Raw genomic sequence first — 27485 nt, 5'->3', positions numbered from 1 at the left:
GCCTGAATATGGAAAATAATTTCACCATTGTCCCTTAGCATCTAAGGGCATCAGACATTTCACATAATCTAGTAGATAAAGAGCATGAATAGCTTACTGTTTTTGTTCCTTTGCCTTTGATTTTTCTGCTTTCTCATATGCCTTTCTCCTTGTTATAGGGGAAGGCTCTGGTAGCTTTTTTTCTGACATGGATGACTGCCTGGAACTAAGAGAGAAGATTCTTCAACTGTCTAATTTTAAATACATACACATAATTATGGCAGATATTCAATTTTTAATAGATTAACACCTGGAATTTGAGAAAGATTATTTGCAAATGAAACAGCACTAGGATAGGAAAATATCACAAATTATTTTTAATTAATGGGATCTTGACAATTGTATATTTTAATTTTTAAATTGATAATCTTGTCAAATATACATGACCATTATCTTTGAATGTAAACATCAATGCTATATTGCCAAATAGCTAAAATAATATTTTTCACTTTAAATACAAGTGTTTAAAAACATAAGTGTATAAGTTTAGTTAGAATTGCTTCAGTTGAGGGAAAATTGTCTTTACAGTTTTGCAAGAACAATATTAGAATATCAGAGTATGAGAAACAATGAGATTTAATGAATTAATATTTACACACTCACAAAAGAATACTACAGGTAATCACAAAGAACCCACAATTATTTTAGTTAACTAGTATTTAAGCATTAGCTATATAAATTTTAGTGCTAAAAATACCATTGTTTTATTATACACTTTAAATGTTGAGTAGTGGCTATGTACTTAATAATTTAAGACTATGATTTCTGTGCATAGTGGTAATGAATTTTAATTGAAAAAATGAACTTTTGCTATCTTTGACTAGTTATATTAGTAAGAAAAGAAAAAAAAAAAACACTAAGGAATTAGCAAGTGGGATCCCTAGAATGGGCTTACAATGATTCCTATTTGAGAGTGAAAACTAAATATAATTAAGCTTTATGTGCCTGACTGTTTTAATTAGAGGAAAACTTATTTTAGAAGTTCTGCATTATTTGAATCATAAGGCCTACTTGAGTAAATAGTTTTACTTCATGCAATGGAAGTCATGTACTAATGAGTTATAAGAGTCACTGTACCAAGCAAATGACCAGCTGTTAAATTTGTACAGAACTATACAAGCATCTTAATTTATGAAAACTTGATAATAAATCATGTGAAGAGACAGTGTCTAAAAGATATTTTCTACAACCTGTCATGAATGATACATTTTTAAAACGGGGGTGAGGGGGTGGGGGCGGGGGGAAGGCAACAAGGAGGTATTACCTGCATTCTGGAATCCAGGTCATAGATTTAGTCTTGAAGTTCCAAAAGTCTCTATTCATCTGATAGACTAAATGCTGAACACATAGGAGTCTCTAAAATCTGTTCTCAGCTCTATATCACTACCTTCACCAAAAGCATTTTTTCTACTGTTATCAAAAAAGCACTGAAGCCATAAGCTATACTGGTTAGCAATCTCTAGTAGCAAATCCAATTATTAATTACATAAGTCACCTCAAGCACATGCAGGATAGCTCTGTCATCATTAATTCTGGAACTAAAGGTAGCAGGTGGGCTTATTGAATGGAAGACAATGAAAATATCGGATGAAGAAAGTTATGGGAAACAGATATTCAGGTTGGGGTGGGAAGTTTGTTATATTTTATATTTACAGAGTCATATAGTGTATACCACTTTTTGGCAATATTTCTCAATGCAGTGATGCGCTCATCCAATATATCATTTGCAAGATCATATTTGAGAATTAGTTTGAAATAAGGCATTAAAAATCTTTACCAAGTGAACGATTGATATAATTTTAATATAACTAAGAAAAGACATATACACAAACACATGCTGGCCTATGTAGGGAAATCTTTGTTCTCAAGATAATAATGAAAAATTTCTAAATAAGATTTATTTTGAAAGGAATGTTTTTTGTTAAATTATCATAGAGGAGAGGAAACAGTCCCTCCTTCACATCTTTAATAACACAGTATTTACACTTTGTGTGTACACTCATCCCAGACATACAATGTACTTCAAGGCAAAGAATTGGGAAGCTGCAAAATGTATTGTTTTTAACTGGTATTTGTACTTTTCTTCAACAGTTTCAGCCAAGGTTTATTATCCTGATCAGGCTCTTAGAACTAGGGTTTAACATAATTAAGAGCAAATTTAAAAGTCTTTTAAAGCTTCTGTTTATATAGTGCTTTTATAGTTATAACTTTAATTTAGGTGTTTCTAAATAAATTTTGCCTGTAATTTATAACTCAGCCTTTATAAAAATTATAATCTTTAAGAAAGACTCTAAAAGTTAAATACAAAGAACATCTCATTTAAATTATTTTGAATGTGCAAAAATTAGGGGATACAACACCTAACAGAAATTACTTGGAAAACTAGAGATCTTATTTACATAAATTTTTAAAAATAGAAATAAAAAATTAGTAACATGCATAATATATATGTATATATTTTTTTTTTTTAAAAGAAAAGGCAAAAGAAAGGAAGTTAGTGTAGCTGGGCCAGACTTACATGCTGCCTATCTTAGAAGGGAAGCCAGATGGGGGAGGGAGCTCTTTTTCCCTAGCAGAAGTACTTGTCTCTGTATTCATTCCAATCTCTTGCCCTTCTGCAACAGGTGTAAGAGGGCCAGGTAAGGAGGCATCTCCTGTACTAGTGTCTGAAGCTAGTTCACTGCTATCTGCATACAGCAATTCCATTTGAGTGGTGGTTCTCCTTCGGGCCTAGTCAGAGAAGGGAAGGAAAAGCAATCATATGCAAACTTCTGCAGAGAAGATGATTAGGCAATAGAGATTTAATATTAGTTTGAAATAGGTAAAACATTCAGCGTGTCTTTCTTAGCAAGTGTGTCGAACACAATATGTAAGATAGTGACAAGCCAGAGATACAGCCAGCTGAGAACTTTAGAGGTCATAATAATAGCTAATGTTTGTATTATACTTATTGTATGCCAGAAATTCTAAATAATTTACTATATTAGTATATACTATTATTATCCCAATTCACAACATGAGAGAATTAAAGTACAGGATAGCTCAGTTCAAAGTCAAACAGCTAGTAAATGGCAAAGTCAGATTCAAAACCACACAGTCTGCCTCAATATTATTATGTTATCCTGATACTAATGGGCAGCTTTCTCGTTATATCATTTTAGGAAAAAAAAAAAAAAGAAGGAATAAAGAAATTAAACCAAAAGATAGTTGCAGTCACATTCAACTAAATTCTGTTCTTTCCCAGGCTTAGATGACTTATTTAATATACATTTTAATATATTATATAATATATAAATTTATTTAATATAAATTTAAATTTTACATATCAATTTTTACATCTGTTTCTCTATTTTTATGACCCTGCTCCCCTGATGCCCTAACTGGCTGTTTAATCTCCCTGATGGATATCCAACACCAGTCCATATCAGTTTTTGGCAGCATGGTAAGGCAGGTGAAGGTTATTTTATTTATTTAAGCATTCCCTTCCATACTCCTACAAAAACAAAGAGACTACCTTGTTGTTAATACTTAGAGCTGGCTATTATCACTAATATATTAAAAGATAATCAAAGTGTTTACCAGATTATAAACCTCTAAATGGTAGACACCCTGTTTTATTCAACTTTATATGGCTTGCATTTAATGTAGTGCTGGTACAAGTCTATTTAAGATATATAATCAATTTCATTTATTTAATGAGTAAAAAATAAACAATATTAGATCCTTTTAGGCATCTATGGGCTTCCCTAGTGGCTCAGACAGTAAAGAATCTGCCTGCAATGCAGGAGACCGGGGTTTGATCCCTGGGTCAGGAAGATCCTCTGGAGAAGGAAATGGCTACTCACTCCAGTGTTCTTGCCTGGAGAATTCCATGGACAGAGAAGCCTGGAAGCCTACAGTCCATGGGATCACAAAGAGTCAGACATGACTGAGCGACTAACACTAGGCATCCATGCAGTACCAAAGGAGTGATAGATATTACCAGAAAATTTTTGGAAAAAGGAAGCCTTGCAGGCCAGCTTTTCACTGTATCAGTTTTCCCTATTGCCAACTGAATCATTTTTGTGGGAATTCCTAATCACAGTGTTTTTTTTAAGGAGATGACCTTCAGGTTACCACTTCTGGATTTCACAGGGCCTGAAAGACCAAGTTACCTTAAGAGATTCTCTCCTTCACGTTAAGACTCAATCCAAACTATATTAGAATGTTTTCTTTGAGATTGGGTAATTTCTGGTCACTTAGAATAATCAAATTCAAACCACATGTCACCAAACTGGTAGTTCAAGGACCATATATAAAGCCTGGAGATGTTTTTCAGTTGGCTAGCTCAGTATTTTAAAGAGAAGGAAATTCTCCATTAAAATCTATATTTAAAGCTACTCTTTAAAGAGTTAAGGATCTGGTAGTCTTAGGCCCATTAGTGATGCCTATTTGCTTTAGATGGGCCATGTCCACCTCAGGTAATCATAATGATTCCTGTTAATTGTCTTATATCTAGCCAAATTATTTATCTGTATTACCTGGCTAACCACTGCCGGCCTTATATCCATCCTGTGCATTAGTACAGTACTATTCTTTCAGGTCTTGATTTCATCCATTCATCCAACAAATATTTACTAAGCACTGTAAGAATTCTTTGTTTTCAAACATCTTAAAATGGATAGTTAACTCATCTAGTAACAAATGCTATCAACATGCAATCTGAAATATACCATGTTGTTTCTCACACCTGTAACAGCATGTACACTTTATTTTTTTAAGCTTTACAAATATGCATTATAGTCTCAATTTTTAATACAATATGATGATTAAGAGTTGGCTTATTCAAACCATCTCAAGATATGTTAAAATAAATAAGAAACTTAGCAACATATTAGAATGTTAAAATTTCAAAAATCTCCTGTCATTCTAAATTATTTTAAGCATTGTTCTCCATAATCATATCTTACCTAACAGAAAAAGTACAAGAATATAGTAAATAAAAAGTTCCTCAGAGGAGAAATTTGTCAATATAAATTTTTTACAAGGGAGAATATGATAAAGAACTAAATTTCTATCATATGAAATCTTTGCCTATGCCCAAGGCCTATGCATTTAATAGTGATAATAAAGAACATCAGAAAAATTGTTTACCTGGTATTTTCTATTCTTACCTTGCTTTTTGGTTTCACTTCACCACAAAGCTTCATAAGGTCTGAAGACAGTGAGCTGTGTGCAAATAAATAATTAATCATATGTATAAAAGGAAACAATATAGGAAACTATATGACTTCTAATGAGTTTAAGTATGGAAAAAATTTATAAGCTTATGGAAAACACAGAAAGACAAATTTAAAATAAAAATAAACTAATCAAAATAGTTCATTTTCCTTCCTTAAATATCTCAGTATTTTATTTTAAAATTTTTGATGGTTAAGCATTACTTAGTTTGGCTTCCATATTACTATTTCTACTGTTCTTCACTTAGCCATAAAATATAAAATTATTTGTTTTATGTTAATTGATTCAACAAGATAAAATTATTAAAAATATTACAGAAACAAGTTAACTCATTAAGTTTCTAAAGGTTCTCTTACCTTCCTTCTGATCCTGGACTGTTTAAAGGTACATCCTCATCAGTGCTGTCCTCTACATTTTCTAAAAAAAAAAAAGTCCAAAATGTAAGTATTATCCATGTCACACTTTGAATGACTGTAATGCCTATGCTATAATAAACATCAGCCTGAGGTCTCTCAACATGGGCACTTTGGTTTCAGTAACTGAGTCAAAATAGAAATGCAAAAAAAAAAAGAAATCTAAGAAACTCTTTTTATTATATGTCCTAGGATGAGAAAACTGTGTTTAAGATAGGAAAACCGTGAGTTGAATGATAAAATAAGGAAGAACAGTGTTCACAGGATGGAAATGAGATCATGTATTTATTTGACTATGTGTAATTATTTAAATATATTTTCAGAGTATGTATTTATCCCACACCATCCATTTATTCCACGTATGAAAAAACATTGAGTAAAACATGAAAGGTTAAAGTAAATACTGCACAAGCTCCCTTTAATCTACTGAGGCAACATCAAAAAATACATAAGTGTAAACATATATGTTGTATTTTATCAGTATTCCAATGTACTTATAGATTGTCTTCTATTTTTATTTTTGTTTTCAAGTAGAACAAGAGTATGTGTGTGTGAAGGTATTCAGAAGTTACACATCAGCATGCAGCTCATTCACATGTACATAAAAGACTAAAACTACAGGTTTCCATGCAATAGTTTTATAAATAAATACAAACAAACCACTGCTATTTCAGAACAGTAGCACACTGATGAAAAGAGAGAAAAGGGCAAACATATAAAACTAGTAGGAAGTCAGTAAATAAAACATTCACTTAAAGTAAATAATTTAAAATATCAGTGAGCCCCTAAAACAGGTGCAAATTTTCAAAACTTATACAATTTATTATAAAGCCACTTCACAAAACTAAAGGCAATATTTTCAACAATATATATTAATTAAAATATGTAGGATTAATCTCCTTTAACTTTTACTTTTATATCATACAGGTGTATTATGCTCATAAGTCATATTCTTAATTCCTTTCTCAGATGCTCCCATTCTTCCTCACTGTTTAGCAAACAACTGGATAGAGATTCCGTAATAAATGATAGCATTATCTAAAATGGAGCCCATCTAATAGGATCCACAAAAAAGGAGTTTACTTTTTTGAAATGAGGAAAATGGTGGTCTTTAGGGCAATGTGTATCTCAAAGCCCATACTTAGAGGCTGGAGGATGTGCTTCACAGACAGGATATTGAGTGCTAATGTAACTGAATTAGTTAATAACACAGAAATAGAAAGAAATGACAAACCTAGTCTTTATTTTCCCATACATAAAAGCAGGCTAAGATTAACTAGTAATTTAACTAGTAGGGAATGATGAAACCAGCTAGAATATCAAACATCATATAAGTGCTTAGTAAAAACTGCTTAGCTCCTGCATATGCACGTATGCTTTATTTAGAGATGATTACAGTTTGGCATAACTAACCTAGCCAGAAGATAGAGCCCTTCACCGAGACATTCACCAAATCACACACCTCTTCAAGACTGAGCTTTGTCTGTGGCACTATATCCATTTGGGCAGCAGGATATGCCATCATCTCACTGCTCTACTTTCAACTCTTAAGAACATAATTCCAGCCCAGTGCCAGCTTCTTTTCTCATCGTTAAGCATTAAAGCTAAAAGCAGTGAGATTTAAAACTCCAAAATGTCTTAAAGGCATCCATATCAGTACATAGTTGCATAATCTCATGTCACTAGAAGCTAACCAAACAGTTATTATGGAGAAGAGTTGACATAGTATTTCAGGGAAAAGTCAATTATGACTCCACATTAGATCTGTTTATTTTACCTTAACCTTTGCTTACTGTTGATTTTGTTCACTAAAAGTATACTGTCCATACATAATGGCCTGCCTCAGGGAATCCTGCCCCTCTGCTTGAATGTTAAACCAAAATGCCTTTATTCAGGATCCTGTCCACCTGTGGATGCCTATAGAAAGCAAGAAATTAACATATCCCCTCCCCAAGACTGGCCATTCCAGGTGATGTTTGTAAGGTTAATGGTCTTTTTACTTTATTTTCTCACCTCTCCCCATTTCTGTTCTACAAAAGAACCTGGCATCCAGATCCTGATATAGGACGATTATTTTGAGACGTTAGTCTGCCATCTTCTCAGTCAGCCAAATTTCTGAGTAAAGTCGTATTCCTTGCCTCAACATCTCATCTCTTAGTTAATTGGTCTGTTGTGCAGCAATCAGAGGGAGTCTGGACTGGGTAACAATAGCAGCCCAAGACTACTATCCTTAGAAAGGCGTTCTTGCAAAGTTGGACTTTGTTATCTGGAAACTTGGCTCTCAGAATTTCTCTAGTCACCAGTTAACTAATATAGTTCATAACACCTAGGATATTTGTGCAAACAATATGGCTTATGCTGAGAATTCCTGCTTTCCTTCCAGAATCTGGAATTCTGGTACTACTATATAAAACGAATGTATGTGACTAGTACCCAGTAAAAACCTCAGGTGCTGAGTGTCTAATGGAATTCCCTAGATGTGAACAATGCATTCATGTTGCTGCACTTTCATTCCAGAGAGAAATGTATACTCTGTGTGATGCTTCCTGGAAGGAAGAGCATAAGAAAGCCTGGATATGGATTCTTCCTTACTCCATCAGCATCTTTTCTTTTATAATACTGTTGTGTATCTTTCCTACATTGCTCTCATTAATCTTTGCCATGAATATCATTGTATGCTGAGCCCCTTGAATCTTCTAGCAAATCCCTAAAGATAGGGAAAGATCCTAGGAAGAACAACATAAACACAGGTAGAGGAATAAGAAGGGGGAAAATAAAGATGTTCTTCAATGGCTACAACAAGATACACCTATTAGCATGGAGTACTGGCCTCTAACCTTATGTTCATCATCCCAAGCCACATACTTGTTGCTCTAGGGCACCAACCTGCTTGAAGTCTTCATACATATAATGCTGTGGCTAAATGTCCATGCTTTACCTTACTCCCTGCCAAGAGTGTCTCTTCTGCCTAGCCCCTTTCTACCTTGTCTCTTGCCTAGCTAAATCTTTTTCTTCCTTTACGTTTCAACTCAAATTTTACCGGTTCCAGAAAGCCTTCATCAACTCCTCCATGTTTTTTAGGTAGCCCCATTCTGTGATCCCATAACTCCCTGTACATATCTCGTCTCTTCCCTGTCACTCTCAGTAAGGTATAGTCCATGAGAGCAAGATTCTGTATCTTAGTTATCTTTGAATCCCAGCACTCAGCCCAAAGCTCAAGATAAATTGAAATTAAACAATTTTTTTTAAAGCAAGGTACATATGACCATCTAGTTTGTCTGTATTTACTTCCATGTTTTTCTCCGTCCATGCTTTTCTTGCAAGCACTTCTGGGTCTAGATTATGGCCTTAGGGAAAATTTATGCCATGAGTAACAGGTTGTTATCAGTTGAATGGGTTCCTCTTCTCTGTTTTAACCCTTCTTTAAGCTATAGATAATTGAAAGTTGTGAAAAAGCAACAACACTCATCAAATAACAGTGTAATATTTTCTGCACAAAACGACATCAAAGAGGGCATTGATTTTTTCTTCCAAGTTACAAGAGATATAGACTTAAATAAGAATTTACTTATTACTGCAAGTTGAGCCACTAAGATGAAGAAGATCAAAGAAAAGGCAGAGGAGGGGGTGGGAAGAACAAAAGGATGGAGAGTGAAGAGGAAGAGGAGAGGAAATATACTTAATAACATATGGAATGGCAAAAATTCTCATTATATTCCAGGAATTTTGGCAGCCTTAACATGGTTCTTTAATATAATCAAAAATTTTTCTACCTGTCTTTGCTATAGCTTGAGCAGGTTAAAAGTCCACATCTGTATTACTGAGTTGATCTCAAGGAAATAATATTTTGAGATTTAACACACAGGGCAAATTAAGAAAGATCTAATAATACCAAACAGCTCAAATATTTTATTTGTGTAACATTCTACCATTTAAAATAAATTCAGATTCATAGACTGTTTAATGACCCAGAGAGGTAATTACATTCATCTTTTAGCTACATTCTTCTCCTTCAAGAAAAATATTTTAGAAAACTTTGGACAGCTGTGTGATTAGGAAGAAAAAGTTAGGATCAGATTTTGAAATAATTTTAAATAAAAACTGTTCAAAAATAATCATTCAGGAGAATTGCAAGCAATAAAATTACCCTGATACTCCTGATCTTTCATATATATATATATATATATATCTGCCAGGAGAAGCTCAGATATTATTCATGGGTGAGCATAGTTCACATGAATGTTGTAGAGGCAAGAGGTCGAAAATCTCAATACTCAAATATCTCTTAAGCTCTTTCTAACTCGAACATATTAATTATAAACATTATTTGAATCCATTCATGTAAAATTCTTTGCATAGCTTTATTCAACTTAAAATATTAAAATATATGTACTTAATTCTATAAAATTTAAGAATAACTGAGAATCTATCAAAAGTAAACCAAAGACATTTTATATAAAAGATATATAACACAGAAAGATATTTATGAGGGTAAAATGAAAAATGCATAGATAGATTAAAAACTAAAAAAGGAATATATATCCCATTTTTTCCTACAAGAAACAGAAAGAGGGGCTTATGAAACTAGAGCCAAAACTGAAGTTCAAATAATAAAACAGAAAACTATACTTCTTTAAACATCTAAGAATTTAAAAATCAAGAAATGTGTAAGACAAAAGACTTAGTATGTTTGTGGTCACAGATACATTTCAAAGAAGATCATGCAAAAACCAGCTGGCTGTCAATAAAAATGTTTTAAATAAGATGTACCACAATTAGTGTACATGAACAATTAGTAATTCATGCAGCTGTAGTGTACACAGAAAGCTAAACATACTTACCTAATGGTACGCTATCTAGATCTGTATAAATAACAGCAAAAAGGAAACAAAAAGCAATACTCCAATCAAAACAGATCCAATGTTAAGAACTCCCACATAAAACAAGATTATGTACCACTTATAAGATATGTAGAATAGATGCCATAGCAAACACTTATACATTTATTTTTAAGACAGATATACAGAATGAAGTAACGAAACGGTTAATAATTTAAACAATGAACTTAGAAACATTGTTGATCTTTTTTAATTCATAAAAATTATGTGCTTAATAATGCTAACTAAGTATTTTTAAGTTACTAATCATTTCCTGTAATGACAATAATTACATCCCCCAAATTTATACATGCAAATTAAAAAAGGAATAATTATTAAAAGCATAAGTAAATACAGCATCTATTCAATCAAGCTATAGAGGAAAGAGGTAGAGTACAGCATACTCAAAGAGCAAAGTTACCATGCAATTTATTTAACTAAAAGTTAATCCAAATTACCTTGTAAAGCATGGCCTAGTAAAGCATCTAGCTCAGGATTTAATTCTGCTTTCTCTTTCAACATATGGAATAAGAGCTGGTTTTGTGTAGCACTGGTTATTTCAGTTTGTTTAAGCCGACCTTCAAGTATTTTAATTTGAGCCTCTTTCTGGGCAGCCTGAAGACCCTATAACATTTCCCCCCAGAAAAAAAATGTATCTTAGATCACACAAAACAGAATCAACTACATGAAGATCTGTATCAAACGGCAAATGCATATGATGTCGGACTTTGACATTAGATAGACCTTGATTATCATCTTTAACATTATCATCTTTAACATTTAAGCATAAATTGCTTAAGATAAAGAGAGTGCAACTGTATTTGTTCCTGACTTTTTGAGTTGTAAAGAATCATTATTAAATCAAAATTATAACACTGAGTTTGTTTGCACACTAAGAGATTTTTCTTTTACCTTTTCCTTTGTTAAAGCAAAAAAGAAATGACTAAGTTGTTTACCTGTTCTAATACACAAGCAAAATAGATGAGAAGCTAATGGAATTGATGTAAATACTGCTGACTTTTCTTAACTCTAGAGAAAGATAAAAGGAACACTTTTCATTGTAAAATAATCTCCCTCCTTATTACAAAGGAAAGGGTCATTATAAAAAGATAAACAAAACCGTAATGAATTAACAAAAGCTTAGGTTTTTCAATAATAGCGTAGTTAGATCTTACCTTATTGATGCCCATTGACAGGAAGTGATCTAGAAGGTATCGGGCTTCTGTAAGTGTGCAAGCATTAATGACTGCAGTGACATCCAATGTTTCTCCTTCTTCCTGCATCAAACCAGCATATGATGTATCATTACCTTGAGCTGAATGTACTTAACAGAAGACAAACCCTATTGCTTCATGCATTTATTTGATATTATTGGATTAGCTAATGAGATTTCTCAGAAAAGCATAAAAAAATCCCTATTCTAAGAAACATAAGGTCTAGTTTAAAAGATAAAACATTTAAGCAATTAAGAATTCAAGATGGATTAATAAATGATATATATGTTTTATTAATGATAAATAACATCACACAATCAGCAGAGAAATCTAGAAAGCAGGCAGGAAGGGTATACATGCAAAAGCTGAGAATTATATTAAATCATAGATTAAAAAATCCCTTCATATAACAATTCAAAGTGCTTTTAATGACAAAAATATAAAAATACTTCTCATTAAACATTTTTTCTTAGTTACAAACCTTTGCTTCTTCCATCTGCATGATATTGGCTTGACAATCAGAAATGCTATCATTGATATAATCTATATTAGCAGTTAATGACTCCATCTCTTCATTGATGTTAATCACATTTTTATCACCTTCTCCATTCTCCTTGACTATCTTTTCCCTTCTCTTTGAGAGTTTCTCTCGTCTTTTTGTGAGTTCTTCCCGTTGCTATTGAGAAAACAGATTAGACTTTAAGAAATTATGTTCATCTTGGATCTTGGGAACTTTATGCCAAATGAAATAAGTGAGTTACAGAAGGGGTAAATCCTCCAGGATCCCACTTCTGGGAAGCATCTAAATAGTCAAACTCATAGAAGCAGTAAATAGAATGGTGGTTACCAGGGATTGAGAAGAAGAGGAAATGGGGAATTACTGGTCAGTGGATATAAAGTTTCAGTTATATAAGATGAGTAAGTTATAGAATTCTTTACAACACTGTGCTTATAGTTGACAACACTGTGCTATACATTTTAAAATGTATATTAAGAGGGCAGAGCTCATGGCATTTGTTCTTACTACAATTAAAAAAAAATGATGTTCACTATTCATACACAATGCAATCACCACTGTCCAAAAAAACACAGCTTGGCAAATATTCAATTTACCCAGCAAACAAATGTAGAAAACAAAAATAAACAGCTAAGAGACAGCATATCTGCTTTCTACTTTTCACACCTTGAGCAGCCTATTCATATCAGACTCCATATTGGAAATAGTCATTTTCTGCATGATGATGTCTGTGATCCTGCGTTCAAGAAGCTGCCACTTCATGCGAGCTGTTCTAGAAGTAAACACTCGGCCAGTCAATCCTTTCCTTTGATATTTTTTTCTATAATCACATAAAAACATACAAACATAGTTACTTATGTGCTTGTTTGATTATGTGACGCCAAATGATGAGCTGTTTTTCATGTAAGTCCAACATCCAGTGATGGAAAGACTACATCAGTAGGAACAGAAGAACATGCTTACCTGGTTCCATTTGCTGTGGGTGTAGGTAAGGCCTGGACTCTTGCCACAGGAATTCTCATTTTTTGCTGGGCTCCAGCCCTTAACGCATCTGTTTCTACAGCAGCTGCACTGGAACCTGTGTCCTGAACAGGAATATCAGATGAGCTCAACTTCCGAGTGACTTTCCCAGCCACTTTATCTGACATGGGCCTTACTTGCCGACGAAGAGCTGTAACCTGAAATAGCAATGGAAAATGGCTCATTCTCAGTCTACAGAAATACATCATTTATTTCAAAGCCAGAATGTTTCTTCCAAATGGTCAACTTGCCTCTTCTGTTTTGCGCCGAAGAACCACTTCTTGGTTTCTTTTTTGGGCTTCTAGAAGTCTAAGTTGATGCTATAAAATAATATTGAATAAGTTAAAATAGTAAACTGAAAAATAAAATACTTTTTACCTCTTCATTTTTACTGTCCCATTTTACTGAGAGCTCTAAGAATTCTCAGCAGCATCTGAGCTAATAATCACCTTGCATCCATTACTATGGACTTTGCAGGTGGCACTAGAGTTAAAGAACCCACCTCCCACTGCAGGAGACATAAAGAGACACAAGTTCTATCCTTGGGTCAGGAAGATCCTCTGGAAGAGGGCATGGCAACACACTCTAGTATTCTTGCCTGGAGAATCCCATGGACAGAAGAGCCTAGTGGGCTACAGTCCATGGGGTCACAAAGAGTCAGACATAACTGAGTGACTAAACACAACACAGCAGTAATAAAGGGCTTACTATATGCAAGTATCTTCCTAAACACTTCACAAATATCTCATTTTTGTTTTGGTTGCTGGCTGAGGCATGAACAGGAAGAAACACAGTTGAGAATATTTTCAATAGAGGTACCTTACAAGGTATACAATAATTATAAACTCTGGCTTAAATAGAGAGAGAACATATATTAATTGTATTAGCACTTTATAATAACTTTGGAAATACTATGTTGGTCAATAAAATTAACTGGCTACCAATTTGTTTCTAGATAGTCTATATGATAAAGAAGATTATTAATTATTTTAAGCCATTTTATAGGGATATAATTTAGGAAATAATTTTGGACTAAAAATAAAACATGTTCTGGTTCTGTCATTTATTTAACTCTGTGATCATGGGCAAAGTTTGGAGTTGGATTTGATCACAAACAACTCTTCTAGGACTTTAACTCTGTAATGTAACAAATAGCTCTCTATGTTGTGCATCCCAAATTCAAACAGATGATTCATCTCAAGTTTATATATATTCTTATCTTATCAGGAAGGAATTCATTGAGAAAAGGACTCTGTCTTATCACTGTGACACCTTGCCTATACAATAATAGACATGGAAGAAAAGCTAATAAATCTTTTTAAATTAATGAACTATCCAAAACTAAAATTAACCTATAGTTTCAAGCTTGTTACTAAATTTAATTTCTTCATATTAAAAATAAAATCTCAAGCTCATTCATAATTTTTGTATAACACACACAACATATTTGGTTCTCTAAGGATTCAAATTAAATATTACAAGAAACACTTTAGACAGGAGTAGAATATGCACACAAAGCAACAAATTAAAGAGAGGAAAAAGTCTGAAATGGTAGCTTTTTATATCATTAGCCAGAAAAGAGACATCATATGTGTGGATAAAATTCAAAAGTCCAGTCCTGGGAATTAATTGTTCAATACTGATCTCTCTACACACCATATGCTGTTGTTGTTTAATCGTTGTATCCAACTTAGTAATAAAGAAGTAGGTAGCATACACTGTAAGGAAATCATGCCTGTCATCCAAAAATTTCATTAAAAATGAAATAAATGGCCTAAAAGTCAAAACAACCAAAATGCCCAACAATTTAAGAATGGATTAGCAAAATGTGCTCTGTACATATAGTCATTAAAAAAAAATGTACTATTGATATATGCTATAATATGGATAAACCTTCAAAATATACTAAATGAAAGAAGCCAGACAAAAAAGGCTACATATTATATGATTCCATGTATATAAAATGTCTAGAATAGGCAAATACATAGGCAGGAAGTAGATTAGTTGCTGTCAGGAGCCAGGGAAAGAGAAGAATGGGAGTAATTGCTAACTGGTCTGGGGTTTCTTTTTAGAGTGATGAAGATGTTATGGAATGGTGATTGTTGTACAAATTTGTGAACATACTAAATACTTGAATTAAAACTTAATTTTATGGTATATGAGTTTTATCATTTTTTAAAAAGCAGGAAAAAAGAACAGACCATATGCTAGAGTGTGCTTCTACCTGATTTCAGTAACAATGTACTGACATAAACAAGATCTAAAATCACCAGGTATTAAAAATGATAAAATAGGCTGATTATTAAAATACATTAATACCTTGGGAAAATTAATAAATACATATAGTTATAAATATGGGAGTCATCTGACTAACATATTTATTTTTCTATCTCATTAGTTATTCTCTAGCTCCCTGATTTCATCTTTAGCTCACAAAACAGATTTCTGTTTTCTAAAATATCTTGTATATTCATGTTTTATTTAGGGAGAATTTAGAAAAAGTTGGGTGAGAAAAATGGAACCTAATTGATATTGTGGTAAAGAAGGTGATGGCTCCTTTTTTAAAAAAAAAAAAAGTCATAAATAACTGTATTGTCAAAAATTTGGAAAGAAAAAATCCAATCAACTAGAACCTATAATCTTAATACAACAGAATTTAGCATATTGATATGCATCTTTTAAATTTTTCTGTCATTGTAAATAAGCATTCATATATGAAATGTTACTGTATACTTAATGTTAAATCATAGTCATTTTTCATTTTACTATGCACTTTCCAAATCCTAATTGTTAACAGATGAATAAATAACCATTAAATGGAATGAATTATAATTTATTTAACTGTTACCCCTACCGTCACATATCTTAGTTGGTTTTACATTTTTCATTACTACAAATAACCTAAAGTGAAGATTTTAACATACTGTAATGTAATTTTTCTTGGTTTAAATTATTTGCTTAGTCTGAGTTCATGGAAACATAATTCTTGGGTCAAAGAACACAAACATTTGTATAGCCCTTAGTAAAGTCTCTTCTAGTGAAGTCTGGTTATTAGTTAAGGAACATTCATAAGAATCTCTGTCTTTGGAACCATCTTAAAAATCACTATTTTACTACAACTACTTCCTTGGTCTCCCCAGAAATAATCAGTTATTATTTGCTACTTTCTTCCATCTGATCATCTAGGAAATAAGCCTCCAGTAAAACTTTTAGTAATATTATACTGTTTTTCATAAGCTTTTATATTGAATTACTATAATCTACATACTATGCTGCTAAGTTGCTTTAGTCGTGTCTGACTCTGTGTGACCCCATAGATGGCAGCCCACCAGGCTCCCCCGTCCCTGGGATTCTCCAGGCAAGAACACTGGAGTGGGATGCCATTTCCTTCTCCAATGCATGAAAGTGAAAAGTGAAAGTGAAGTCGCTCAGTTGTGTCGGACCGTTAGCGACCCTATGGACTGCAGCCTACCAGGCTCCTCCACCCATAAGATTTGCCAGGCAAGAGTACTGGAGTGGGGTGCCATTGCCTTCTCTGATAATCTATATATGATAATAAATGCCTCATATAAAAATGCTTTATTGTCCCTCTTTTTCATAAAGTTATCAAAAAAGTCTTCATTTATTGAACAATATTATTGACGTACAGTATTTATACATAACTGAGTCCACTCACATCTCTTTTACGCTGATCCTTTTTCAGTTGAGCAATCTCTCTGTTTCTTCTAGATTCTGTCAATCGGGCTTTTTCTTGTTCTTCTTTCATTTGTTTCATTAAGCGAACCTAAAATATTAGGTAAATATATCTACTGTGATTACCCTTTTACAATATTCATTAAATAAATCATATGTATGGAAGTATACTCTGGATTCTGAATATTGAACCAGAAAAAATGTGGAGTTTTGCAACATGTTAAATGGTCAGTTCCTATTTTTGTAAGATTAACGTATTTATATTTTGAAAACACTTCTAACATATTAATCCAGTGAACCAGTGAAGTTGCTCAGTCGAGTCCGACTCTTGGGAATCCCATGGACTGTAGCTTACTAGGCTCCTTCATCCACAGAATTTTTCAGGCAAGAGTACTGGAGTAGGTTGCCATTTCCTTCTCCAGGGGATCTTCCTGAGCCAGGGATCGAACCCAGGTCTCCCACATTGCAGGTAGACACTTTACCCTCTGAGCTATCAGGGAAGCCCATTTTAACATTTTAATGCTTCTATCAAATTACTTACTGTTATAAGCTTTTTATATTCATTGTCCAGATGTTTTATTACTAGAATAAATTTTTGGCATTTAACTTATTATCAGTAGTTGTGTGACCTTGAACTAGTTATTTAACCATTCCAGGCTTTGGTTTTCTAATGTATAAAATGGAGGTAATATTTCTATGGGATTGGATTCCTTTGAGAATTCAATCAGTTTATATGCACGCTGTGCCTATAACAGTGCCTGGCATATAGTAAGCACTTGTTATTTTAGCTATTTTTGCTGTCATCAGCAACTATACAACATAATGACCTAACTACTTTTTCGATCATTTCCATACTTCCTATTTTAAGGAAACTATGTTGATTTTCGTGGCAAAATGTTAGGAATAATATATTCTAAAACAAAAACAATAACAGACAAGAATTCACATACTCTCTTTGGTCAAGGGAAAAAAACGTGCAGTTTTTTATGCATGGGAACAATAACCACCAAATTCAAGATAGTTGTTACCTCTAAGGGAAAGGAGACTATGATCAGGAAGGGATATATAGGAGGTTTTGCACACGTCTGTAATATTTAATACCTTAAACTAGACACTGAATATATTGTTCCTTGTTATTATCTCTGACTTTTTGCATGTTTGAAATATTTTTACTTTTGCTAATCTGTGTAACAGTTTTAACAAAATAAAGATAAATATCCATTAAAGTCAGAGAACTCCTACTGACCACATGATTTTCAGCCATTTCAAAGAAAGACTCTGATAATGGATAACTATAGGAAGCAACTACTAACTGCCAAAGGAAATGCATCATTTCTAGGTTACAGAAAGAATAAGGAATACACAAAGAACCAAAATAATTTTTTTTGGTCCCAAATGACACAAATATTACCATCAAACATTAATTGAAAATATAATCAATACCTTAGTTTTCTTCATTTCCATCACATCCTGTTGTAATTTCTTCAATTGTTTTTCATATTGGGACTGATTTTTAAGCAACCTTGCATGCTCTTTCTGAGCTGCCTGAAGTCTCTGCAGTTCTTTATTCATGGCTTGTAGTTTCTTTTCATATTCAGACCTAACTTTTTTTGCCTTTTCTTCTGAGTAAGATTCCACTGAGCCTAAATGACCAAACAATACTTGTATTTGTTTTTGTGAGATACAGATATTTATTTTACAGATTTATAATTCATGACCTTAGAGAAGAACTACTTCCCAAATACAAACCTCAGGAGGCCAGGGTGTCTTTTAATTACTCTCTCTTTTAATATTGATTCTTACTTAACAGCCATTGAATTTTTATCTTTCTAATTTAAAAAACATTCCCAGCATAAATCAAGGCATTAAAACAATTAGCCACAACTTTGGGAAAAAAAAATAGCCTAGACAGATACTAGCATTAAAAAACAAAATGAACAGTAATATTGAACATAATCAGATAAATTAGCATTTAATGTGACTTCTAATATAATTTTTTTCCTGGAAAGGAAGATAAGATAAAAATCCAATGTGACAATTTAGTCTGAACTTTAATTTGAATTAAATATAATTCTTACCTAAGTTTTGAAGCACTTGGTCTCTTTCAAGCTGTGTGTCCCGAATTTTATGTTGTAGCATCATTAGCTTCTCTTCATACTGTTTTTTCAGCGTCTGCAGTCTTTTCTGGCTATTTTCTAGTTCATCAATCAGCTTTTGCTTGATTGCAATTTCACAAGTAATGTTTGCTAAGTCTGCTTGATAATTGGCTAGTATAAAAGAAAAAAATAAAAATACTGGATAGGCTATAATCAAAGCATGAAAATCATCTCTACTTCAAGTATTCACTTGGAAGCTGTAAGGAAAATATCCTGAATATACCAAAAACTAAAAAAGTGGCAACAAGATAAAGAGTGCTCACATTGGTCAAAGACAAGAAATACCACTGGTTCCAAATAAAAATGGAAGTCACATAATGACTAACTACAATAAAAGATGAGTCTTGGAGGGCATACAAGGATGAGATGGAGAGTGCTTAAAATTTTCAGTCATGTTTTAAAAAATTTCCCAAAATAAATTTTTGTGCTTGCACCAAAGGACAAATACCTTTTTCATCTGATTCAGAATCTGATTCATCAGAGCTTTCACCCCCTTCAATGTCATCTTCTTCCTCCTCCTCTTCCTCTTCCTCATCTTCATGATCACTCACTTCTTGACTTTCTTCCTAAAATGTGATGTAAAAAGTGTCCATTAATAGCACAATATTGGCAAAGTAAACTGATTATCTCATTAAGAGAGACTACACAACAGAATTAGAAAAAAAAAATTTACAATTTGTATGGACACACAAGACCTCGAATACCCAAAGTAATCTTAAGAAAGAACAGAGCTGGAAGAATCAGGCTTCCTGACTTCAGACTATACAACACAGCTAGAGTCATCGAAACGGTATGGTACTGGCATAGAAACAGACATATAGATCAATGGAACAGGACAGGAAGTTCAGAAATAAACCCACACACTTATAGCCACTTAATCTATGACAAAGGAGGCAAGAACATACAGTGGGGAAAAGACAGTTTCTTCAATAAATGGTGCTGGGAAAACTGGACTGCAGCATGTGAAAGAATGAAATTAGAACATCTCTGTCACTATACACAAATATAAATTCAAAATGGCTTAAAAACCTAAATGCAAGGCCAGATACTATAAAACACTTAGAGGAAAATATAGGCAAAACACTCTGACATAAATCACAGCAAGATGTTTTTCAATCAACTGTCTAGACTAATGAAGACAAAAGCAAAAATAAACAAATGAAACCTAACTAAACTGAAAAACTTTTACACAGCAAAGGAAACCATAAACAAAAAGACAGCCCTCAGAATGGGAGAAAATATTTGCAAATGAAGCAATTGACAAAGATTAATCTCCAAAATATACAAAGAGCTCATGAAGCTAAATATAAATATCGAAAAACAAACAATCCAATCAAAAATGGATGGAAGACTTAAATAGAAATTTCACCAAAGAAGACATACAGAAGGTCAACAAACACATGAAAAGATGCCCAGCTTCACTAATTATAAGAGAAATGCAAAATCTCACACTGGTCAGAGTGGCTATCACGAAAAAAAAAATCTACAAAGAATAATGCTGGAGAAGGTGTAGAGGAAACTCTCTTACGCTATTGGTGGGAATGTAAACTGGTAGAGGCACTATAGAGAGCAGAATGGAGGTTCCTTAAAAAACTAACAATAGAGCTATCATATGACCCACCAACCCACTCCTAAGCATATATCTGGAGAAAACCATAATTCAAAAAGATGCTCCCTGTTCGTTGTAGCACTATATCTAATAGCCAGGACATGGAGACAATCTAAATGTTCATTGGCAGAGGAATGGATAAAAAAAGTGGTACATATATACAATGGAATATTGCTCAATCATAAAAAAGAACAAAATAGTACCATTTGCAGAGATATGGGTGGTCTAGAGATTATCATATAGAGTGAAGTAAGTTAGAAAGAAAAAATATAGTATATTAATACATGTATATGGAATTTAGAAAAATGATAGAGATGAATTTATTTGTAAAGCAGAAACAGAATCACAGATGAAGAGAACAAATGTATGGTTACCAAGGAGGTTGAGGAGAGGTGGGATGATTTGGAAGATAGGGATAGACATATATATATACTACAGATAACTAATGAGAACCTACTGTACACCAAATGGAAGTTTATTTAATGATCTATGGTGACCTAAATGGGAAAGGGAAAGTGAAAGTGAAGTCGCTCAGTCGTGTCCGACTCTTTGCGACCCCATAGACTGTAACCTATCAGGCTCCTCTGTCCATGGGGTTTTCCAGGCAATAGCACTGGAGTGGATTGCCATTTCCTTCTCCAGTGGATCTTCTTGACTCAGGGATCAAACCCAGGTCTCCCGCATTGTATACAGATGCTTTACCGTCTGAGCCACCAGGGGAAAGATATCTAAAAAAGAGTGGATATATGGATACATATAACTAACTCACTCTGCTGTACAGCAGAAATGAACAACATTGTAAAGCAACCACATTTCAGTAAAAAAATAAAATAAAGAAAAAACAAAAAAATAAAAATCAGTTAGAATTTTTCTTTTTCCCTCAATATTATGGAGTGTGCCTAGCAGTATGATTTAATTTTGCCCCGCCTCTATTATGATACTTCACATATTAAAATTTGCAATCAAGTCTCACTGAATAAATACAAAAAAGAGAGACTGTGTGATTATGAAGTATAAGAGCATAAAAACTTCACTTCTTGTTAAAATAAATCAATACACAATTTTAAGGTTATTTTATAATAACTTTGTTTTAAATTAAAGAGTACTTTATCTCTTAGTACTCTATCATCCCAATAGAAAATGTTTTCATAATGCATAAGACTATAAGTTGCTAACATTTCATAGCTCACATTTCTGAAGAAAGGAAATCCTCAAGAAAACAGTTTAAAATGGATGCATGATAACTGATTCTCTTTTCTACATACAGGTTAGCATAGTTATTAGCAACCAAGAATAACCTAATCCAGGAACTCAAAATTCCAGATTCATTCTTTCATACTTACAACTTCTAATTCAATGTTTTCTCTTTCTGAAATATTCTTTCCTTCTTTCTTCTCTTGGTCAGTGTCTGTATTATCCTCTTTACCAGCCACACTTCAAAAAAAAGAAATAAAAGCATACAGTATTAAAGAGGAAAATTGTTCACTTTTCTCCTTACAGATTTTTAAAAACCATCAATTATTTCTGAAAACAAATGAGAAGAGTTCATCATTTAACAAAGAGCAAAGTTATGTCTGATGCTTCAGAGGAAAATAGAAACTGCCACTCAACTCATAGTGTAATGAATTTATATAATTGGAGAAAATCTTATTTTCTAGAAACACCGAGGAATAGATTATACCCTGGAGCATGACACCTGATAAGATATCTAAGAGCTACTCACAGTAACATTCAATAAGCTAGAATGCAGGCAAACTAATTTCAATGGAAATTTAAAATAGTTTTGTTTTCTCATCCAAATATATAAATTTTTTCTCATCTTAATACAAAGATATAGAAACTTCATTTTTATCAATGTCCTAATAAATTTAAGAATAAATCTGCCCACAGTAGGTTTGTTTCCACTAGGTGCATCTGTCGTTGTGTTCAGATTTCCCCTGGTAATAGCACTGGCTCCTTTCTCCTAGGTCATCCCTGTAGCACAGAGCTATTTTTCATAATGTTCTCACAGAAATGGATCTCCACACATCAAAACTGTCTGAAATTCAGCCTGACCACTGATTTAAAAGGAAACTCGAGGATCTGCCACAAGATTCACCAACCGAACAAAAGTCTCATTTTCGGGTATCAGTACAACAGCTCTAACTGCATGCTGCTGCTGCTACTGCTGCTAAGTTGCTTCAGTCGTGTCCGACTCTCTGTGACCCCATAAACAGGCAGCTCACCAGGCTCCCCTGTCCCTGGGATTCTCCAGGCAAGAACACTGGAGTGGGTTGCCATTTCCTTCTCCAATGCATGAAAGTGAAAAGTGAAAGTGAAGTGGCTCAGTCATGTCCAACTCTTAGCGACCCCATGGACTGCAGCCTACCAAGCTCCTCTCTCCATGGGATTTTCCAGGCAAGAGTACTGGACTGGGTTGCCACTGCCTTCTCCAAACTGATGTCAAATAATGTTATAGCTAAACTACTTCAGCCCTAGTAGCCATGAGAAAAAGAAGAGTCCACAACAAGAAAAAATTTTAAATAGTTAAAATCACTCTGACCCTTCTTGGTTTAGCAACCATGATTAATCATGCACAGAAGTTATACTTCTGTTCGTCAGACTCATATATTTTTATCAAGCTAGATAATATTAAGAAAATGAATTTCAAATGAATCTACATGTGAATATTTTCTTCTTGTGCTTTAGTAAACTTTTTAAAATCATTAAGAATAAAAAGAATATTTGAATAAAGCAATATTCTTAAAATAAAATTTCCTTAGAAACAGTTTTAAAATTTTATCAGAATGTCTTTAACAGCTATCATTTCTTTCAGATATTCAGCTCCATTAAATAACTGCCCTAATACGTGGACTTACTTTTAGCTTCTAGGCTAAAAAATTAATCTTATGTAGGCCCTGCTATTATTATTAATCTGTAATGTTTAACTCTAGCTCCCAATTCTCAGAGACATTTCTGAACTCAGAACAAGATGAATATAAATACTTTTCCTTTGAAAATTCTTAATTTTCAAAATTTTCATAATTCTTAATTTATGTTTATTTAGGTAGTTATTTCTTTAATTTCTATCTTCCCCACTAGATTGTTTAAGTCTCGTGAGGGTAGGGATCATGTCTGTTTGGCTTAGCATTACATGCCCAGTACCCATGGTATGTGCATAATAAATGCACCCGAAGGATTTATTAAACATATTCATCCCTATGACTGTGCATGAGCACCTCTGTTTGGCACCTCTGCCTGGCACCTTTGCCTGACTGAGTCTCACATGCTAATTATGTTGGAGTAAAACTGTAGAAATTAAAAGATGCATAAAGATGCATGGAATACAGCACATATTTAGAGTGAGTAGAAACTACTAGCAAGAATATCAATTACCTGGAGAGGAACCAAGTAAACTACAGCAAGGTTCCATGAGTTTGTTAAATCACTTGTTAGAGAAAAATGCTGAATATACTTGAATGCTTATCATACATCACTTAGGATGTTGATTTTTCATCATCATGCATTTCAAGATGGAAATTTAGAAAGAAATTCCCCCTCATCCAGTCATCTGACTCAAAGGCCAGCACCTTTGAGTCAAGCAGTGCTATACTTGAGATAGACCTAAGGCTTAGAGCTAGGAAAAAAGCATGTGCATGGAGATATTTCTTACTCCCTCTTCTATGCAGTTTCCCTCTTCATCTGCAACTGTTGCAACATACAACTTTTGTTATTATCAGTTCCTTCATTACTTCAGGTTCCAGCACAAATTTCCTTTTATTCAGGTTTATAGCCTTGTTCCAGATACTTGACCTAACACACCCTCCTACTTCCTCCAAGTCACCAGAGTCCAGCTCAACAAATGTTACTTCCTCTTACATATGAAATTAATTCATACATTATAAGCTATTTGCACCAATTCTGATGCAGAAAAATCAGCAGTAAGTTTACGTTATTAATTTACCCTATATCACTTAAAGCTTCAGCTATTAAAGTACAATTTGATATTTAATGGTTATATACAGCAAATATTCATGCTTTCCTCAATAAACTGGGAAAATTTTATATCTAAAATAACTGTCTAAGCAGCAATGAAAAATAGGTAAGTTTTCACTTGCCATAGAATCAGAATCTTTGATCTGGAAGACTAGTGATCAAGTGACTTAAAACCTTTGACATCTTGACCACCAACGTCAACATCTCTGTTGACAATGAAAAAAAGAAACTTTGCCATGGGGAAGTTTATCAACTCAAGGGGACTTAAAACCAGGTGTCATGACTCCAAGGCCAGTATTCTAGAACATTGCCTCAAAGTTTGGTTCACAGAGAGAGAAGCATCAGCATCATCCAGGAGCTTGTAAGATATGTAGAATCTCAGGCCCCACCTCAGTCCTATTGAGTCAGAATCTTCATATTATCAAACTCCCCAGGTTATCTACATGCACATTCATGTCTAAGAAGCCTTGTCCTAAAACACCAAATAATTCTGCTTTTGTTATCCATTAGGGATCATATAAATATTAGAAGCAAACTTTGTTCATTAAGTACATTTAAAGGACTTAACTACTTGAAGGTGGGAAAATGTTTCTATTACACTACTTTAACTATACATTTTATTTTGATCTTTCAAAATAGAAAATTTTTCACATTTTATTGCCCTAATTTAATCCCAATGATAAACATAATATCCTAAACATACACTAATTAGATGAGTCCTAAGATAACTTACAGATAGAATTATATTCTAACTATGTGAAAGTGAAAGTGAAGTCGCTCAATAGTGTCCGACTCTTTGCCACCCCATGGACTGTAGCCCACCAGGCTCCTCTGTCTGTGGGATTCTCCAGGCAAGAATACTGGAGTGGGTTGCTGCCGGGAGCCAGCGTGAGGAATCCCACCCATGACAAGGTCATGCGGAGAGGCCTGATGGGCAAGGCAAGTCAGGCCTCAGGGTTCCCCCTGGAATTTCCTGAGCATGTACCCCATAAACCAGAATCTGCCTGCCTTATTGTACTGTGCTTTTCCACTCTTCTGACACACTCTGGAAAAAGTTAACTCAGGGCTTTAGTCTTCTGCATTTCAAAGGGATGTTTCAGTTCAAACCCCCTCTGATAACTCTCTAGCTTGCCTAACAGGTTCCCTTGGACTTTTTACAGCTTGAGAATTGCTTACAGCCCCCCAACCGCGAGAGGCACAAAGCTTAAAGCATCTTAAAGATACAGAGCCTTTTCTAAAGAGCTAAATATCATATTGGTGACAGATTTCACTGTTGACTCAATGATTGCTGCCAGTCCTCCATATTCTTTATCTTTTAGGCACCTGGGAGGATATTAATCAATGTAATCGGGATATGGAAAAAGGTATATAGTAGTTTTGATGTTAACAACACTAGACTTTTGAGTTAATTACTTTTCTTTTGTTATAAATCACTGTACTCCTTTTACTTGTTATAAATTGCTGTATCTTTGCTATGTAAGAATGTAACTTTATTTAGTGTTTTTCTGAGAGTGGCACCAGACTTTGGGAAGATCAACACAAATAAGTCTTCTGGTTGACAAACCCTTATCAGAAAAAAGGCTGTAAAATGTTAATTGGCCCTTTGGCTGGAAGATGATGTAAATCACCTAAGACTTGTGTATACAACTAGGTATGCAGAGAAAAAAGCCTGGTTTTGATAAGAGTCTGGGCTGCTAACGCTGCATAATTTTGTATTACCCATTGATCTCTATGTACAATCAAAAACATATATAAAAGGCCTTTCTAGACAATAGAGGCTGGGCCAGTCATTGGAAGGACTGGTTTCCCCCGTGTCTCCTCTTTACTCTAATTTCAGGCTGAATTCACATCTGGGGCGTGGAGGCTCGCCATGTCTACTTACTTGGCCCGGCTTCTAAGATCCATGAGCGAGGGAGCCCAAGGCAGGGCACTCTGCGATATTCAAACAGATGCCAGTGGCCTAATGTAGATGGTGCAAATCTCTTGTCCTGAGATTTTATTGGCTTTCCACGTAAACCAAGTTATTCAGAGTCTTTTCTCCACTTAATTTTCCTACTACACTATTTCTTCCTAATCTAATATTACATTTGTGATTAAATAAATAAATAAGCTTTTTCCTCGCCTACTCCGTCTCCCCTTCAAATCTCCCTAGACCCACAATGGCTGGACCCCGGCAGGTTGCCATTTCACTCTCCAGGAGATCTTCCCAAACCAGGGATCGAACTGGGGTCTCCCGCATTGCAGACAGATGCTTTACCATCAAAGCCACTGGGGAAGCTCATTCTAACTATAGAATATATTAAATAAGTTCTAGAATAAATTATAGAAACTTTAGAATACAAGCTTCCCTTGTGGCTCAGCTGGTAAAGAATCCACCTGCAATGCAGGAGATCCGGGTTTGATCCCTGGGTTGGGAAGATCCCCTAGAGAAGGCTAGGCACTCCTGTATTCCGGAGAATTCCATGGACTGTATTGCAAAGAGTTGGACACAACTGAGCGACTTTCACTAGAATACAATATGTAGAATATAATTGTGGAATGTAGATTATTAAATAACTTAAAGAAAATATAATTTTAAGGTTTTGGCTATTTAAATTAAGAGATTAGCTTAACTAATTGTTGCAAAATAAAAGTTCTCAAAAGGCTTATTTTAAGTAAGAAAATTTATAAAGTGGTGCTTCTAAAATATTTAATATTATTTTGAAATCAGTTTATGTTAATTATTTTGATTATGTAATCAGGAGATGTTTAG

At 33.9% G+C, this 27485-nt stretch overlaps 1 protein-coding gene across 1 annotated transcript in view; it reads right to left on the bottom strand.

The window, feature by feature from the left end:
- KIF21A (kinesin family member 21A) overlaps positions 1-27485 on the bottom strand; it is a 151836-nt gene that overhangs the window by 23799 nt on the left and 100552 nt on the right. Inside the window, exons 13-28 of the mRNA XM_068971448.1 lie at positions 22102-22192; positions 19598-19715; positions 19072-19260; positions 18437-18636; positions 16977-17084; positions 13552-13620; positions 13244-13458; positions 12947-13100; positions 12245-12439; positions 11725-11826; positions 11008-11173; positions 10514-10534; positions 5616-5676; positions 5193-5247; positions 2558-2769; positions 98-205 (exon numbers count right to left, since the gene is read on the bottom strand). Coding sequence (XP_068827549.1) covers positions 98-205; positions 2558-2769; positions 5193-5247; positions 5616-5676; positions 10514-10534; positions 11008-11173; positions 11725-11826; positions 12245-12439; positions 12947-13100; positions 13244-13458; positions 13552-13620; positions 16977-17084; positions 18437-18636; positions 19072-19260; positions 19598-19715; positions 22102-22192 — 2064 coding nt within the window. The remainder of the gene's footprint in view (positions 1-97; positions 206-2557; positions 2770-5192; positions 5248-5615; positions 5677-10513; positions 10535-11007; positions 11174-11724; positions 11827-12244; positions 12440-12946; positions 13101-13243; positions 13459-13551; positions 13621-16976; positions 17085-18436; positions 18637-19071; positions 19261-19597; positions 19716-22101; positions 22193-27485) is intronic.

The sequence above is a fragment of the Capricornis sumatraensis genome, chromosome 4 (genome assembly GCF_032405125.1).
Source record: "Capricornis sumatraensis isolate serow.1 chromosome 4, serow.2, whole genome shotgun sequence".
Taxonomy (NCBI): Eukaryota; Metazoa; Chordata; class Mammalia; order Artiodactyla; family Bovidae; genus Capricornis; species Capricornis sumatraensis.
The sequence above is the reverse complement of the archived record's forward strand: the minus strand, read 5'-3'. Positions and strand labels throughout refer to the sequence as shown.